General features: G+C 39.8%; 2 protein-coding genes across 2 annotated transcripts in view; one reads left to right on the top strand and one right to left on the bottom strand.

The window, feature by feature from the left end:
- Positions 1–19,413, bottom strand: part of igsf11 (immunoglobulin superfamily member 11) — a gene marked incomplete at its 3' end in the record, with an annotated part of 123,384 nt that overhangs the window by 62,207 nt on the left and 41,764 nt on the right. The window lies entirely within an intron of this gene.
- LOC311296858 (uncharacterized protein) lies at positions 8,831–9,279 on the top strand (the record flags this gene model as incomplete). The annotated part of the gene is made up of 1 exon (XM_084418838.1): positions 8,831–9,279. One exon carries the CDS (start codon positions 8,831–8,833, stop codon positions 9,110–9,112), a length of 282 nt encoding a protein of 93 aa, XP_084274964.1. The 3' UTR covers positions 9,113–9,279.

Raw genomic sequence — 19,413 nt, 5'->3', positions numbered from 1 at the left:
GTTCCTGGTTACTGTGCACAATACATGTTATTCTAATTCTAAATAATGTTTGTTTTTATCAAAATGTACTAACTTTATCCAAAAGGTCATATCTACTGCACTGTAAAAAAATGGTTTCAAGTTATATGCAAGCAGTAATTATATGTTATATGCAAGGGGCCAAGAACCAGAGTCAGAATGAGGAGCTGAAAAACATTTGAAGATGATTTTAAGCAAAATGGTTGAAAGCCCATAAATACAATCACTTGTAGTGTGACATTTTGCGTATTACTTTTGACCAATAGGTGGCGCTGACACACATTGATCTGGTGTGGTCAGTGTTGGGTGACAATTACACACACCAAGTTTGGTGTCAATATGTCCAATCTTTCAAGAGATACGGCCTCAGATACAGTTTGGCATCATGCCATTAAATTCATTGGTTTTGTCTTTTTTACCACAAAATTCTAAATGGTCAATAGCCAAAATGGCCGATATGGGAAAATTGGGTATTATTTGACTTGGCATGTGGCACCAAATCTAAAGAGACCCATTTTGTTTAGCTTTTTTGGCCAAACCGTCAGTATTTAAGCAAAAAAAAATATTTTTTTATATCTCCTGACCACTAGGTGGCACTGCGCCGACACCAGGTAACCTCAGGACATGGTTGGCAAAACACACACCAAGTTTGGTCTGAATACGCGAAAGTATCCAAAGTATCAAATCACCAAGTAATAGGAGTAAAAAAAAAAATTGTCAAGGCCTTACGGTTTAAAAGTTATTAGCAAAAACATGAGTGCAAATATGGAGAGTTGGTGGCGCTAGAGGATTGAGTTACAGAATCTGGAATCTGAGGGTGCAAAAAAATCGAAACATTGAGAAAATGGCCTTTAAAGTTGTTCATTTATGTTCACGATTGTGCCGCATTCACTCACAAAAATAAATGTTTGATATATTTACGGTAGGAAATTTACTAAATATCTTCATGGAACATGATCTTTACTTAATATCCTAATGATTTTTGGCATAGAAGAAAAATCGATAATTTTTACCCATACAATGTATTGTTGGCTATTGCCACAATTTTTTGTTGGCTATTGCCGTGCGACTTGTGGTCTAGGGTCACATATAATAATGTTATCAATAGTGTCAGTTGATTTTTAAACTTTAACTAAATAAAGAAAGTTTATCAAAACCAAATACAGAATAATAAGATGATATTATATACAAACTAAACTTTGAATGAGGTCTGTATGTTAAGAAATAAAAGAGAGGCCCAAAATAAAACACTACCGATTATAAAACCAGGAGAATAAATGAAATAATACTATAGTCATGCAAACGCAATCCAATCAAATCCCGAAGGATGAAATCAGCTCCTGACCTGCATCCGCATCATTTCATGCTGAGAATTCACTTTCTCTCAGAAATACGTCACACAATAGAAGGTAAATGTGTTGTGAAAGCTGTTTCACACAAGACCATGGAAACTAAATCATCGCTGCTTTTCTCCTCTGAAACTCTGCCATCTGACAGTCGCTTCTGATTCATACTAAAATATCGCCAAATAAACTCTCAGAGGATTTGATCTGTTGCTAGGGGAAAGTCACAGGTTTGTTTCGGATCCCCGAGAGAATGATTTTGTTCCCCTTTCAAACAATTAAAGATTCCTCAAGCTACGACGTCTGTGTTTTGGCTTTCATGAAGTGAACTTCTGTCCCCTTTTCAAGCTGTCTCGAAAGTCCTAAGGCCCCTGAAGACAATCAACTTCTGTTCAAAAGCGTCCATCGCTCTCTGGAAGCAGTGCTAATCTGTGTTTTTTTCACATTGGAAATGAAAGCCCAAGAACTTGTGACTCAGATGAAACAGAAGGACATGGAGGAAAGACGGAGAGGAGCAAATGTGTTGTTTTGATTCTGGTTTCAGGGCTCGATTGCCCACAGAACACTAAAAAACATGTTCCTCTGGCTAATGCGCCAAATAAGGACACTTTTTACATCATTAAAGCATCATGCTCATATTTAATTACTTAAACACTCGTGCATCTGCTGAATTAAAGGTCAGAAAAACTGCTCAAAAGTTGCTCTTTTGTAGTTCAGGAGATTCTAATGCATAAATGTTTTGATACAGGATCAACTGTGCCTCAAATGTGTCTCCTAAATCTTCTTGTGAGAAGTATAATGGTCACAGATGAGTCAATAGTTGTCATACAGTAAGAGTATAAAGTTATGATATTAATGTGGAGCAGCACAGACCCTTTGGATGAATTTATCTCTTGCATTTGATTGCAGATTTTGTTATCTTGGCAAAGTTTGAGACAATTTCGAGATCTCCTCTGAAACTAGAAGAGTAAAATTTTTGTAGTTTTTTTAAGACCTAAGGTAGACTTTTATCTCTAGTTCGGAGACTCTAAACCCATTAAATTATATATTTTAGTACTTTTGCTTTCATAAAAAAAAGCAAAACAAACAAACAAAAAGTTTTACGAGAAAACACCAATGTTTTAAGAGAACGCAAAGTTTATTGGAACGCAATATTTTGTTTGAGCAAACACAAATGTTTTGAGAGAGAGCACAACGTTTATTTGTGGAACGCAATCGTTTTGCGTGCGAATGCAAGTATTTTAAGCAAGAACACAAAGTTTATTTGGGGAACGCAATAGTAGTTTTGAGAGCAAATCCAAGTGTTTATTGAGGAAACGCAAAGTTTTTTGCGAGTGAATGCAAGTGTTTTAAGCAAGAACGCAAAGTTTATTGGGGGAACACAATAGTTTTGTGAACAAATGCAAATGTTTTGAGAGAAAACGCAAAGTTTATTGAGGGAACGCAAATGTTTTGAGAGAACGAAAAGTTTATCGAAGGGAACTCAATCGTTTTGCGAGCGAATGCAAGTATTTTAAGCAAGTATGCAAATTTTATCGGGGGAACGCAATCGTTCTGCAAGCAAATGCAAATGTTTCGAGAGAAAACGCAAAGTTTATTGAGGGACCGCACATTTTTTGAGCGCGAATGCAAGTGTTTTAAGCAAGAACGCAAAGTTTATTGAGGGAACACAATAGTTTTGTGAACAAATGCAAATGTTTTGAGAGAAAACGCAAAGTTTATTGAGGGAACGCAAATGTTTTGTGAACAAATGCAAATGTTTTGAGAGAAAACGCAAAGTTTATTGAGGGAACGCAAATGTTTTGAGAGAACGAAAAGTTTATCGAAGGGAACTCAATCGTTGTGCGAGCGAATGCAAGTATTTTAAGCAAGTATGCAAATTTTATCGGGGGAACGCAATCGTTCTGCAAGCAAATGCAAATGTTTCGAGAGAAAACGCAAAGTTTATTGAGGGACCGCACATTTTTTGAGAGCGAATGCAAGTGTTTTAAGCAAGAACGCAAAGTTTATTGAGGGAACACAATAGTTTTGTGAACAAATGCAAATGTTTTGAGAGAATGAAAAGTTTATCGATGGGAACTCAATCGTTGTGCGAGCGAATGCAAGTATTTTAAGCAAGTATGCAAATTTTATCGGGGGAACGCAATCGTTCTGCAAGCAAATGCAAATGTTTCGAGAGAAAACGCAAAGTTTATTGAGGGACCGCACATTTTTTGAGAGCGAATGCAAGTGTTTTAAGCAAGAACGCAAAGTTTATTGAGGGAACACAATAGTTTTGTGAACAAATGCAAATGTTTTGAGAGAAAACGCAAAGTTTATTGAGGGAACGCAAATGTTTTGTGAACAAATGCAAATGTTTTGAGAGAAAACGCAAAGTTTATTGAGGGAACGCAAATGTTTTGAGAGAACGAAAAGTTTATCGAAGGGAACTCAATCGTTGTGCGAGCGAATGCAAGTATTTTAAGCAAGTATGCAAATTTTATCGGGGGAACGCAATCGTTCTGCAAGCAAATGCAAATGTTTCGAGAGAAAACGCAAAGTTTATTGAGGGACCGCACATTTTTTGAGAGCGAATGCAAGTGTTTTAAGCAAGAACGCAAAGTTTATTGAGGGAACACAATAGTTTTGTGAACAAATGCAAATGTTTTGAGAGAAAACGCAAAGTTTATTGAGGGAACGCAAATGTTTTGTGAACAAATGCAAATGTTTTGAGAGAAAACGCAAAGTTTATTGAGGGAACGCAAATGTTTTGAGAGAATGAAAAGTTTATAGATGGGAACTCAATCGTTGTGCGAGCGAATGCAAGTATTTTAAACAAGAACGCAAAGTTTATTTGGGGAATGTAACGGTTTTGTGAGCAAACGCAAACGTTTTGAGAGAAAATGCAATGTTTATCTGTGAAACCGCAAAGTTTATTTGGGGAACGCAATGGTAGTTTTGAGAGCAAATCCAAGTGTTTTAACAGAGAAAACGCAAAGTTTATTTGGGGAACGCAATGGTAGTTTTGAGAGCAAATCCAAGTGTTTTAACAGAGAAAACGCAAAGTTTATTTGGGGAACGCAATGGTAGTTTTGAGAGCAAATCCAAGTGTTTTAACAGAGAAAATGCAAAGTTTATTTGGGGAACGCAATGGTAGTTTTGAGAGCAAATCCAAGTGTTTTAACAGAGAAAATGCAAAGTTTATTTGGGGAACGCAATGGTAGTTTTGAGAGCAAATCCAAGTGTTTATTGAGGAAACGCAAACATTTTGCGAGTGAATGCAAGTGTTTTAAGCAAGAACGCAAAGTTTTTTTATTAAGAAAATGCAATGTTTATCTTTTCTTTTTATTTATTTATATATATTTATTTAATATGGACATAGCAATAACATTGGATGAACCAGGTGCATTGTTTAAAGTGTTATAGCACATGTGCTAATTTTCAACACCTGTCCATAGGGGGCTTTTACAACAGATAAAAACACATTGTTAAACAAGACAAAGCACATTTTACACATGGGAACAACTTTGGCCCGATTTAAGCCACTGTTTGAGCTCTCTGGTAAAGATGTTAATATTGTTCTGCAGTTTGAATCCAGAGGGGAGAGAGTTCCACAGTGTATCTCCTCTGAAGGAGAAGCTAGACTGTCCAAAAGATTTTCTAAACTTTGGGAGCACACAATCCCCACTAACTGAGGCTCTGGTGGAAGGTCTAAGAGAGCCCTGACGCCTCTCCATGAGGCCAGAGAACAGAGCTGACACACAGTTGTTCAAACATTTAAAAGTCAATACTAAAATTTACAAAAGTAAAAAGCTTGTGCTTTTGTATGATATCACAATGATGCCATCTCATAGGTTTCTTGTCAAATATCTTAATTGCCTGTTTATATAGAGAAGTGACTGGTTTCAGAGTGGACACTGATGTTTGTGACCATGCTGTAATACAGTATGACAAATGTGAAAAAACCATTGCATGCATAAACAATAAAGCCGCGTGATGTGACAACTCTCCTCTAATAAAACAAAAACAGTTCAGATTTGATTTGACTTTCCTGCAAACATGGTTTACTTGACTTTGAAACTTCAGGTGTTTATCCAAGATTATGCCCAAGTATTTCATTTCATGAACCTCCTGAATGGGTTCATGGTCTAATTGAACCTCAAAGATGCTGTCAGGGGACCTCCGGTCTGTGAAACTGCAAAGTTTATTTGGGGAACACAATAGTTTTATAAGCAAATTCAAGTGTTTTAACAGAGAAAACGCAAAGTTTATTGGGGGAACACAATAGTTTTGTGAGTAAATGCAAGTGTTTATTGGGGAAACACAATCGTTTTGCGAGAGAATACAAATGTTTTGAGAGAACGCAAAGTTTATCGAAGGGAACTCAATCGTTGTGCGTGCGAATGCAAGTATTTTAAGCAAGAACACAACGTTTATTTGGGGAACGCAACGGTATCGTGAACAAACGCAAATGTTTTGAGAGAAAACGCAACGTTTATCTGTGAAACGCAATAGTTTTGCGAGCTAATTTTCCGCCCCATCTCATATTTTCTCCATCACCGTGTCACCCAATGGTCTCTGTACTCTAGTGAGACACAACTGAGATGTTAAAGAAACCACAGTTGTGATTCTTCTTATAGTGCGGGTCATAAGGGTCTTCGTAGAAAAGCCAGTTGTTCTCTCATCCTGCACAGAAAGCTGCATTGTGAAATGCTGAGAAGGTTTAAAGACCGGGAGAACGAGATGAGATGAAACGCAGTGAAGGGCAGAGAGCAAGACAGATGAAAGAAAGAGGGAGGAGAGTAAGGATAAAGAGAGAGGGAGACTTTGCAGAAAGATTAAATGCAAAACACTGGGACACGCATTTAAACACAGCTCAGCTGATGCACTCGGGTCTAGATTATGGCGAATAATGTTTATGATTATTCTTTCTTATGTTTAAGCGAGGCAGAAAGAAGGAGGGGAGGTATATCATCATAACTTCAATAATTCATTCAGCATACATAAAACATGACCCGCAGATTTCTCCCTCCCCAAATGAAAAGCCTTTACGTAACATTAACGTGAGTTCTGCTGAGTCTTGACATCGCTCTCCGTTTCTCTTCACAGCAAAGCTTTCCAAGTTTATTTCATGATGTGAAGCCACACAGGGAAAACTCTTTCTGTTCACATCCATCCCAACTTTTCTCAATGTCACAGAGCACACAAACTCAACCACACACGCAATCCAACTCGTGGTCAGAGCCAATCCCCACGACTACGCTTGAAAAATGGGCTTTAACATTCGTCAAAACAAATGGCTTAGAAACCACTGAAGGTGCACAGCAATCCGTCAGATCAATCCGTCTGGATGGGAAGTGAATGGGAATCAATGGCATTACTGTAGACTAGCAAACCATATTAGATATACAAGGAATTCTGCAGAAGAATTGTGTTTGGAAAAATACCACAGAACATTCGACACTTGACATTCGACCTCACGGGCTCTATCACTGAGTTGATGGTAAAAGGTTATGAGATTAATTTCATCACGAACAAGAGGCAGAAGAGGAAAGAGTTGAATGAGGAGAGGAGGAGGAAGAAGAAGAGGAAGACTAATGCTGCGTCTCATTTAGAAGGCTGCGTCCACCATGCCATAAAGGATGTCCTGTCTCAGAAAAGTAACCATAATAAAAATTGTCTGTTATTTCTTGTGAAACGTAAATTGTTGTGATTTCCTTATGACTTTGGATTGTAATGGTGACTTTACTAAAATGAGGCACACGTATACGGCCGACAGATGCGACCTCTGGAGGACACGGCCTTCGAAACGAGGCGCAGTTAAAGAAGAGAAGAAGAAAAGGATCGGAATACGGAGCAAAGGAAGAGCAAGCAGAAGAGGAGGAAGAGGAAGAAGAAGAGGAAGCAGCAGCAGCAGCAGAAGAGGAAGAATAGAAAGAAGGGGAAGAAGATGAGGAAGAAGAAGATGAGGAAGAAGAGGAAAAAGAAGAGAGAGAAGAGGAAGAAGAAGATGAGGAAGAAGAAGGGGGAGAAGAAGATGAGGACGACGAAGATGAGGAAGAAGGGAAAGAAGACGATGAGGAAGAAGAGGAAAAAGAAGATGGGGAAGAAAAAGAGGAAGAAGGGGAAGATGAGTAAGAAGAAGAGGAAGAAGGGGAAGAAGAGGAAGGAAAAAGAGGAAGAAGGAAGAAGAGGAAGAAGAAGAGGAAGAAGGGGAAGAAGAGGAAGAAGAAAAAGAAGATGGGGAAGAAAAAGAGGAAGAAGAGGAAGAAGAAGATGAGGAAGAAGAGGAAGAAGAAGATGAGGAAGAAGAGGAAGAAAAAGAGGAAGAAGGGGAAGAAGAGGAAGAAAAAGAAGATGAGGAAGAAGAGGAAGAAAAAGAAAAAGAGGAAGAAGGGGAAGATGAGTAAGAAGAAGAGGAAGATGAGTAAGAAGAGGAAGGAAAAAGAGGAAGAAGGGGAAGAAGAGGAAGAAGAAGAGGAAGAAGGGGAAGAAGAGGAAGAAGAAGAGGGAGATGAGTAAGAAGAGGAAGGAAAAAGAGGAAGAAGGGGAAGAAGAGGAAGAAGAAGAGGAAGAAGGGGAAGAAGAGGAAGAAGAAGAGGAAGAAGGGGAAGAAGAGGAAGAAGAAGAGGAAGAAAAAGAAGATGGGGAAGAAGAGGAAGAAGAAGATGAGGAAGAAGAGGAAAAAGAAGATGGGGAAGAAAAAGAGGAAGAAGGGGAAGATGAGTAAGAAGAAGAGGAAGAAGGGGAAGAAGAGGAAGGAAAAAGAGGAAGAAGGAAGAAGAGGAAGAAGAAGAGGAAGAAGGGGAAGAAGAGGAAGAAGAAGAGGGAGATGAGTAAGAAGAGGAAGGAAAAAGAGGAAGAAGAGGAAGAAGAAGAGGAAGAAGGGGAAGAAGAGGAAGAAGAAGAGGAAGAAGGGGAAGAAGAGGAAGAAGAAGAGGAAGAAAAAGAAGATGGGGAAGAAGAGGAAGAAGAAGATGAGGAAGAAGAAGGGGGAGAAGAAGATGAGGACGACGAAGATGAGGAAGAAGGGAAAGAAGACGATGAGGAAGAAGAGGAAAAAGAAGATGGGGAAGAAAAAGAGGAAGAAGGGGAAGATGAGTAAGAAGAAGAGGAAGAAGGGGAAGAAGAGGAAGGAAAAAGAGGAAGAAGGAAGAAGAGGAAGAAGAAGAGGAAGAAGGGGAAGAAGAGGAAGAAGAAGAGGAAGAAAAAGAAGATGGGGAAGAAAAAGAGGAAGAAGAGGAAGAAGAAGATGAGGAAGAAGAGGAAGAAGAAGATGAGGAAGAAGAGGAAGAAAAAGAGGAAGAAGGGGAAGAAGAGGAAGAAAAAGAAGATGAGGAAGAAGAGGAAGAAAAAGAAAAAGAGGAAGAAGGGGAAGATGAGTAAGAAGAAGAGGAAGATGAGTAAGAAGAGGAAGGAAAAAGAGGAAGAAGGGGAAGAAGAGGAAGAAGAAGAGGAAGAAGGGGAAGAAGAGGAAGAAGAAGAGGAAGATGAGTAAGAAGAGGAAGGAAAAAGAGGAAGAAGGGGAAGAAGAGGAAGAAGAAGAGGAAGAAGGGGAAGAAGAGGAAGAAGAAGAGGAAGAAGGGGAAGAAGAGGAAGAAGAAGAGGAAGAAAAAGAAGATGGGGAAGAAGAGGAAGAAGAAGATGAGGAAGAAGAAGGGGGAGAAGAAGATGAGGACGACGAAGATGAGGAAGAAGGGAAAGAAGACGATGAGGAAGAAGAGGAAAAAGAAGATGGGGAAGAAAAAGAGGAAGAAGGGGAAGATGAGTAAGAAGAAGAGGAAGAAGGGGAAGAAGAGGAAGGAAAAAGAGGAAGAAGGAAGAAGAGGAAGAAGAAGAGGAAGAAGGGGAAGAAGAGGAAGAAGAAGAGGAAGAAAAAGAAGATGGGGAAGAAAAAGAGGAAGAAGAGGAAGAAGAAGATGAGGAAGAAGAGGAAGAAGAAGATGAGGAAGAAGAGGAAGAAAAAGAGGAAGAAGGGGAAGAAGAGGAAGAAAAAGAAGATGAGGAAGAAGAGGAAGAAAAAGAAAAAGAGGAAGAAGGGGAAGATGAGTAAGAAGAAGAGGAAGATGAGTAAGAAGAGGAAGGAAAAAGAGGAAGAAGGGGAAGAAGAGGAAGAAGGGGAAGAAGAAGAGGAAGATGAGTAAGAAGAGGAAGGAAAAAGAGGAAGAAGGGGAAGAAGAGGAAGAAGAAGAGGAAGAAGGGGAAGAAGAGGAAGAAGAAGAGGAAGAAGGGGAAGAAGAGGAAGAAGAAGAGGAAGAAAAAGAAGATGGGGAAGAAGGGGAAGAAGAAGAAGAGGAAGAAGAGGAAGAGGACTCTTCATATATCACTCAGGGCGCTGTGCGATCACCTTCAGAATGACTGAAGATCTTTTGGTCTCGTGTAGTTTTGCTCCCAGACAGTGTTGATGTATTTCCTGTTGAAACAGGAAGTTGTGACGGCACACCAGTGTTCAGTGGATGTGACAGTGCAGGGAGAGAGGCTGGCCGTGTACGACAGCAGTGAACACACTCAGGATGAATAAATCACAGGCACTTCCTCTGTGAACTGATGTTGAGGGAGGAAGTGTGTGTTATGTCCCTGTCCCGGCCATCAAGAGGATCAGCAGAACACAGAACAAAACACTGGTGCTGATTCTGAGGTCTTTATGAGCGCCATGTGCTCATTTGTTAGAGGCGATTCCCTCATGTCACGATTCGATACATATCATTATCCTGAACTCATGATACGTTATTATTGCGATACTACAAGACATATGATAAGAGGTTACAAAAATGAACTGTTGATTAAAATGCTAAATTTGGTGTTACAGTGTGTGTGTGTAAATGAATAGTCTTGGACTTGATGCTGAAACCCAATGACCCGGATAATAGAGACGCCAGAATAACAATATTCATGATTCTGAAGCTGAAAATACTGCATTATTGTAGATGAATATGCTTGATCTCTGTCACTGACTAGATATATTTACAATAATGTCGGCCACTTTTACTGGTAACATCAGACATCTGGCATTATCAGGACACACACATATTCCCCCAGTGCATTATTACACATCATATTCAACATTATATATTGTAGTTTAATGTAGTACTGACACTAAAACTCCTTTCCTTTATTGTGAATTATACACTATAAATATTGTCACTGTCCACGATACTGATGCACTTTTGTGTTGCGATATATTGTGACACGCCTCTACTTGTTACTGTTTCACTGGAGGATGTTGAAATGGAGACCTGTGGCGAATCACGGCTGTACAGGAGCCAGCGCTTCACACACACCGCTCACACACACACCGCTCACACACACACTGATCACACACACCGCTCACACACTGCTGTCCGTCTCACAGACACACTGATCACAGATCTGATTACTCTGACGAGGCAACAGTGCTAAATTAACCTCTCACTGCTAATCACACTCAGATAGGAGTGTGTGTGTGTGTGTGTGTGTGTGTGTGTGTGTGTGAGAGTGAGTGAGTGTTTGTGTGTGTGAGTGAGTGAGTGAGTGAGTGAGTGAGTGTCTGTGTGTGTGTGTGTGTGTGTGTGTGTAGCAGGTGTGAGCAGTAACACAGCAGGACTCTCTCAGCAGGAGTCCCACATCAAAAAGAGCACACACACACACACACACACACACACACACACACACACACACACACACACACACACACTGGGTCTGCGTGAGATGTTCAGTACAGTAACGTGAGCGTCTCTCCTCTGGACACACACACACACACACACACACACACACACACACACACATACTCTCACACACACACACACACTGGGTCTGCGTGAGATGTTCAGTACAGTAACGTGAGCGTCTCTCCTCTGGACACACACACACACACACTGGGTCTCAGTAACGCGAGTGTCTCTCCTCTGGACACACACACACACACACACACACACACACACACTGGGTCTCTCTGGGCCGTCTGCGTGTCGGAGCAGAGCTGCGGCTCCACAGAAAACAGATCTGTGCTTTAACACACGCCTGTGGAGCATCTGTCTGAGCTAACAAGGGCACTGACATCTCTCACACACACACACACACACACACACACACACACACACACACACACTCACATATTAATCAGCACATGTCGTGTATGCGGGAAGCTAAATATTTCAGAGTGGGAGAGGGGAAAAGTCAACCCTGGGTGACTGTCTGGCAGTTTGCTGCAGACCTGTAATCTCGACTCGATGCGCATTTAAACCCGGAATACGGGAATACTGGGAAAAAAGCTCAAAATGAACCAGTTTCTCCTACAATTAAAGTTAACGCACCAACTAATGATGTTGAAGACACTGAATTACTTTGAGGATCTACTTTTTTTTATTTTATTATTATTATGGTTATTATTTCTTACATTTGTGTATATGTGTGTGTGTGTTATTGTTAGATGTTGTGGGAAGAATGTGTGAGTGAATAGATGTTGGTTTATATGTGTTATATGGTTTTGTTTTAACAAAAAATACAATAATTAGCGGATTCTAACGCGGTGTTTAGACGTGTCCTGCAGGGGCTGATTGTTCTAGTGACGTGCGCTAACACAGTAAATAGGGTCCATTTTGATTTCATGACGACTTTAAGTTTAAAGGATTCGCTCACTTCAGAATTAAAATGTCCTGATAGTTGACTCTCCGCCTCGTCATCCAAGATGTTCATGTCTGTCTTTCTTCAGTCGAACAGAAATGAAGGTTTTTGAGGAAAACACTCCAGGATGTTTCTCCATATAGTGACTTCAATGGGGTCCAACGGGTCGAAGGTCCAGATGTGAGTTTCAGTGCAGCTTCAAAGTCTCGACACGATCCAGACGAGGAAGAAGAGTCTCATCTAGACTAACCAGCGGACATTTTATATAGAAAAACAACAACATTTATAGACTTTTTAACCACAAATGCTTGTCTTGCACGTCCACGACTTACGCTACGTAATCACGTTGAAAGGTCTCGCATGTTCCAGTTAAAAAATGTAATGTAGGGAGAAAAACTCGTCCGACATCGTTGTTTTACCTTTAATTTTTTTTGTAAATGGCGTTTGACTTAGTCTTTGCACGTTCAGTTTGTAAACACTGGGTCGGTACTTCCGCCTATCCTTCTTTTTTTTTCTTGCAAAGGGATACGATTCACATCTGTTCACATGTGTCACTTTTACAGCTTTACCAGTTCACACAAATATTCGTTAAACAGGAATAGCAAAACTCTCCAGTGACAAGTTCTTCATAATACAAAACACCTCAGTGTACCTCTTTAAGTTATCCTCAGTTTCAAAACAGAAACTATTTACAGAAGAAAGGGGAGGTAGACACATCACTCATAATCAGAGCCGCCTTGACCTAATGTTAGGCCCCGGGGCTGAGAGGTTTTGTAGGCCCTCCATCCCCTCGATTTATAGAGTCTCATTTTAAAAAAGTGTAGCCTAATATCTAGGTAATCTACATCACAAAACGCATTAGTTTCTTTCGAGACCTACAACAGTGAGTTTTCCCTCTTTGAGCCAGAAAACACCATAATATTGTTATTAACATATCACTGAGCCCACTTGAGCATAAACACAAGACACTTTATTTAACAACCACACACAGCAACTAACTTTTAACTTTATGCAAATGAGAAGCGATTTTCGCGAGCGACAACCAATAGGAAAGAAGCCTTTCAGACAGAAGAGTTCGAGGGCGATTTCACTGTTTTATATGATTTGACTGGAACCACAAACATGGATATAATAAAATGATGCGTGGAAAAGAAACTGTCGACAGTCTCGGTGAGTTTAATTCATACATTTATAGTTCGAGAGTTGTAGTTTTATGATGCTTGTTTAGCACTGCTGCAGTTCATGTTACAGTTCCCCCTGCATTATGTTGCCTATTAGGGACAAGAAAATTGATTATTTGTCAAATTCGGATGACGTTTTAGTACGTTATGACAGTATGAGTGAGTTTAATTTGTAGATTGATCGATCGTTAATCTAGTAAATGATTTAATCCACTGAACACTGCTGTGGTGATATAAAAACAGCATACCGTTTCTTTTAAGCCAAATTCCTGGTTAAATTAAAATAATATAGTTGTATCGCTTGTGATGGTGTTTTGTAGAGATGTGGCCAGACGAGCAGTCTACCAATAACATTAGAGCGACAGCACTACCAACGCCCACAAGCGACTTCACAGTTTAGAGGCTAGAGACATACAGCGACAAAGTCGCTGGCTGTGTGAACGGGGCTTATGGGGCCATGTGGGTCACTCAATGTACATGTAACGTGCGATTAGAGTGATTGACAGAAAACCTGACAAGTTACAAAACAATATGACCTTTTCAGCTCATCATGAACCTGAACTTGGGAGGCTTCAGCCCAGGTAAGCCCGTGCATTAATGCGGCCTTGCTCATAATTAAAGGGATACTTCACCGATTAGCATTAAGCTTTGTATCAGTATAAACTAGGGATGCACCGAATATTCGGCCACCGAAAATTTTCGGCCGAAAATGGCCCAAAAGTGCATTTTCGGTTTTCGGCCGAAAGACTTTTATCACCGAAACAATACGGCCGAAATGTTGTGATGACGCAAACAGCAGACACCGCGACCTGCACGTGCTTGTCTGAAGCAACATTACATATCTGCGGTGTGGACGTATTTAAATATATCTAAGAGTGACCCACGGACAGCGATTTTCAAAACACAGACATCCCAAGTCTTCCGGAAGTTCCGGGAGTCTCCCGCGTATTGATACCGGCTCCCTAATGCCCGCAAATTAGTTTAAATCTCCCGGAATCGCGAGCGAGCATGAGCGCGCATACGTAGCGCGCGCGGCAGAGAGAGGGAGCGAGAGACCTTTGCGTGTGTGTGCAGAGCAGCCGTCATTTCTCAGAGGTTTACCTGAGCTGTTTATGGTTTTTGCAACTCACGTCCATGAGCATATAACTGCAGATATTATTTTGGGCTATGGCAGTATTGACCTAAATGCACTTTGTTTTTATGAGAGAACATTTCATTTTTAAACCTTTCTCCAGGCCAGTAGGCTTTTACATTATTATTTAATGTAGCCTACACATGAGTGGGGTCAAGTTAAACATTTAATTTTATACTTTGCAAATGCTAAATAAATATTTGCATAAAATTTTAATGGATTTATTCTTTGAAACTTTAATATTAATTTATGCAATTGCAATGCCTTGATTTTAGTAAACTTAGTACACAGTCATAGCCATAAATGCAATGGTACTAACAATAATTGGCATAATTTCTTTCGGTGTTTCGGTTTTCGGCCTTGGTTTCCTCTTTTTCGGTTTTCGGTTTCGGCCAAGAATTTTCATTTCGGTGCATCCCTAGTATAAACCCGGTAGTATTCTCGAGTGACCGTGCTCCCCTCCCTCATGTCCCCCTGAGACCAGAGATTTCTGTATTGTGTGTCTGGAAAAAAACCTCCGATGACACAAAAATCTTCATTTAGCTCATCAGAGGCTCTTTTGTCCAGAGGCGAGAGACTCCAGCCAGTAGGAGGAGCTCGTCCCGCATGTCTTCAAGCCGCCCATAGGGGGATCTCACGATAAAACACCGTCTGTTCAGTTTCGAGTCGACTAGTGGCCTAGTTGTATCATTTCTTCCGATACTGCCCTCTGTAAACGGTAGGCGTGGCTTGGGAGTGTCCTCGTAAGGCAGTGAAGCAAGTGCATTCTGGGAGTTGTAGTCTTTCCTCCACATGAGCCAAACATACATTTTCTGGCTTTTCTCAGTCTAGACGGCACCAACTTCTAAAATAATTTCACATTTCTACTACATAAATGACCCGATTTAAACACACGTTCATCTTTCCAGCCGTGAAATATCCCTTTAAATAAGACCAGAAAAAAACAACATTCAATCTATATCAAAAAGGTATTTCAATAGGAGTTATATACTCAACGAGTGACCTTTCAACGTGATTATGTAATGTGTGGCGCGTCACAGCTAGTGCAAGACGAGCATTTGTGGTTAAAAAGTCTATAAATGTTTCTTTTGTTATATAAAATGTCCGCTGGTTTGTCTAGATTAGACTCTTATTCCTCGGCTGGATCGTGTCGAGACTTTGAAGCTGCACTGAAACTCACATCTGGACCTTCGACCCGTTGGACCCCATTGAAGTCACTATATGGAGAAACATCCTGGAGAGTTTTCCTCAAAAACCTTCATTTCTGTTCTTTTATTTATTTTTTTGTAAAGGCCGTTTGACTCAGTCATTGCACGTTCGCTTTGTAAACACTGGGTCGGTTCTTACGCCTATGTCACGCTTGACCTTTCAACGTGATTACGTAATGTGTGGCGCGTCACAGCTAGTGCAAGACGAGCATTTGTGGTTAAAAAGTCTATAAATGTGTATTTTTTTATATAAAATGTCCGCTGGTTAGTCTAGATGAGACTCTTATTCCTCGGCTGGATTGTGTCGAGACTTTGAAGCTGCACTGAAACTCACATCTGGACCTTCGACCCGTTGGACCCCATTGAAGTCACTATATGGAGAAACATCCTGGAGTGCTTTCCTCAAAAACCTTCATTTCTGTTCGACTGAAGAAAGACAGACATGAACATCTTGGATGACGAGGCGGAGAGTAAATGATCAGGTAATTTTAATTCTGAAGTGAACGAATCCTTTAATTCACATATCATGTGATCGATGATCTGAATCGCACACTAATGCAAGTCTATAGTCATCATTATATCTACAGTCGCTTCATTTAAAACAACAGAAGCCTATGGTCTTCATTCCCACAGATAAGTGTGTGTTTGCGCAGGCAGCCGAGTGTGTAATTGTCCTGTTCTCTAAGGTTCTGCAGGGATCTCTCTCTCTCTCTCTCTGTGTTTCTCAGTGTTCAGCGTGACAGTCTCGGTGGAGCTCGACGCTTTTGTGTGCTGAATCATTGTGATGAAGTGTGTTCACGCTGTGATCTGCGACGGGATGCTCTCGTAAAGTGTGTGACAATTGTCGTATTGTACCTCAATTATCCGTGCGGCCCGATGCCTGGTCCCTCGATGGGCAACATCTTTATTGTTTTAGTCCTCCGTTCATTTTCAATGTCACTGTTTTCATGAGATACTCTATTATGTCTCTGCATTGTCACGCGTGTCAGGATCTTATTGTTGGGTTTTTCTGCATGGCGATTCCCTCGAGACAAGCACTAATATACTATCATATCCTCACATATTCAACATGCACAGAGTGATATATATATATATATATAGGGTCAATGAGGTGCAATAAAGGTGAAATGATTTATATATATAAAGTAAATCATAAACAAGAAGTATAAACGGTTTATTGTTAGTGAAAAATCAAACGAAAACTAAATTAAAATAAAATAAAAGTTAACAACAGGGAAGATAAATGTAACTAAACACATTTTCATGGCTCCAAATCAAATAAAAATGGACATAAATAAATTTTTGTTTTATGTTTTTATATACTATAATACAAAACTTGAAACTACAACACACCTGCATTAAACATGGTACTATAGTAATGATTATTTATATATATATATATATATATATATATATATAGAGAGAGAGAGAGAGAGAGAGAGACTGTATATATATATGCACAATAATAATGAAAACAAAAATACTGTTAATTTAAAAAAAATACTAGAAAACTCAAAGAATTACAAAAAATTCTAATAAATTAATTATGTTTTATTTGGGTTTCCAGTGTGTTTCTGTTGAGATATGACAATATCTGTTTCCATCCACCTCTTTCTGTGCACATTTTGAGATATCGCATAAAAAAAACGCTGGATGGAAACACCAAGATGTGCATAAATTCAAAAAATGTGCATAAAAACTCACGCGCTCAATTGAGATGAATAAAAAAAGATTGACGCGCATCATAAAAAGCTCAATAAAGTAAATCAATTCAATCAATTCAAGCCCTTAAAAGTGAACAAATATTTCATAGCAGAGCATCACAGTTATGTGTATGTGTGTGTGTGTGTGTGTGTGTGAGAGAGAGAGAGAGAGAGAGAGAGAGAGAGAGAGAGACAGACTGTATATATATGCACAATAATAATGAAAACATTAATACTGTTAATAAAAAAAATTAAAAAAAAACTCAAAGAATTACAAAAAAATTCGAATAAATTAATTATGTTTTTATACAGGTTTCCAGTGTGTTTCTGTTGAGATATGACAATATCTATGTTTCCATCCACCTCTTTTTGTGCACATTTTGTGATATCGCATAAAAAAAAAATGCTGGATGGAAACACCAAGATGTGCATAAATTATTTTTAAATATTTTATAAATTAGCATTGTGTGTGTGTGTGAGAGAGAGAGAGAGAGAGAGAGAGAGAGAGAGAGAGAGAGAGAGAGAGAGAGAGAGAGAGAGAGAGAGAGAGAGAGAGAGAGAGAGAGAGAGAGAGAGAGTGTGAGAGAGAGAGAGAGAGAGAGAGAGAGAGAGAGAGAGAGTGTGTGTGTGTGTTCGGCAATGATTCAAGATTGTGATTGTGATTATAAATGTAAAGCGCTGCTCTGTGAAGCACCGGCGCCAGAACAGTGCAAAATAAAATACATGTTCTACAAAAATGTCATCATGAAAGTTTCATTAGGTCCTCCAATCAGTCAGCGTGAGCGGATCCGAACGGAGACGCGCTAAAACCAACTTTCTGCACAGTTGGCAGAATTCATGAGCGCGTTTCAGCAACACGTCTGATGAAATATATTAGCCAGATTGATCCATTCTGCTGCGTGTGAGGAATATCTGATGTCACTCTCAAACACATCATTATCATAAGTGGATTATCGTTTATTAGTTCATTATCCACCACTTCAAGTAGGAATTGAAGAATTACTGTAATCCTATAACAATGATGACATATGCCGGGTGAGGAAGATTATTATAGACACATCTAATGATCAAAAACACTGACGGTGTGTGTGTGTGTGTGTGTGTTCATATTTCACAGTCTCACTCTAATTCTACACACTCAGCAAAACTGCCCATGCCATAATTCTCCGGCCAATCAGAACACTCAGATTAGCCCTGCCTCTGCTGGAGGGACAGATGCATGCTGGGAAGGCAGAGAGCAGCATTAGAGGAGGGACATTTACATTTATATCGCATTCAAGCTTCGTATTTTATTACTTTATGTATTCCCTGGGAACACTTCAAAACATATTTATGTATTTGAATTGCATATAAAATTCCCATGCATTTGGATTACACGGTTTTGACATATTCAAACTAATAAACTTAAAGGTATAGCGGAGGATCTTTCCGAATTTTAGATAAGAACCGCCCTCTCCACTTTTTGAAAAAATGCACATGCGCAACACTCTACCTGCTCCCGAGAGGGAACGCCTATTAAACGTGTGCGAGGTTCTCCTCGTGCACGCTCTGTTTACAAGTTGCTGTCGGCATCGCTCATACAAGATTACTTTCCAAAAAAAAAATTGCACTTTCTCAAAATAGCATGCCAAACTTTACCTGTCGAGTAGAAACTTTGCGACTGAGGCATCAGTGGGAAGCCCAACCTGTGTTATCAGCGCACGCCATCGTGTGAAACAATCTCCCAAAAACACTCTGATCTTGTTTCTCTCTTCTGAGGCCTTTCTCTTCTTCTCATACAGTTCGTACAAACTTTTTCTCTTGCGACCCTCAGACATTTTCAAAGGACCCGGTGAAACGGCGAGCTTCAATGAATGTCTTAAACCGTAGCTCTAGCTCACCACCACACATAAACACCTGAAAGTGCGCATGCGCAGAAAGCGGAAACTAAGGGACGAGCACGTATGACGGCCTTACGTAAACATATCACCAGAATGATTGACACTTAGGTGGACCAATAGTTTACACTACCCACCCGGAAAAAGAAAATCCTCCGCTATACCTTTAATGTGATGCATATTTGTCCGTCATGCATCAATGAAACAGGTACGATTTCTGCACTCAAATCACGGCATAGTTTATTATTAAATACTTGCATCTATTTGGTTTTATGTAAATAATCATATTTCTTTAAATGCATTTATTCAAACTGTTTATAATCAGCATAAATCTGAAATAATTACATTTATTCTGTAATAAAATAAGAAC

The sequence above is a fragment of the Rutilus rutilus genome (assembly GCF_951802725.1).
Source record: "Rutilus rutilus genome assembly, chromosome: 9".
NCBI classification, from domain to species: Eukaryota; Metazoa; Chordata; class Actinopteri; order Cypriniformes; family Leuciscidae; genus Rutilus; species Rutilus rutilus.
This window is presented reverse-complemented; position numbering and strand designations above follow the sequence as displayed.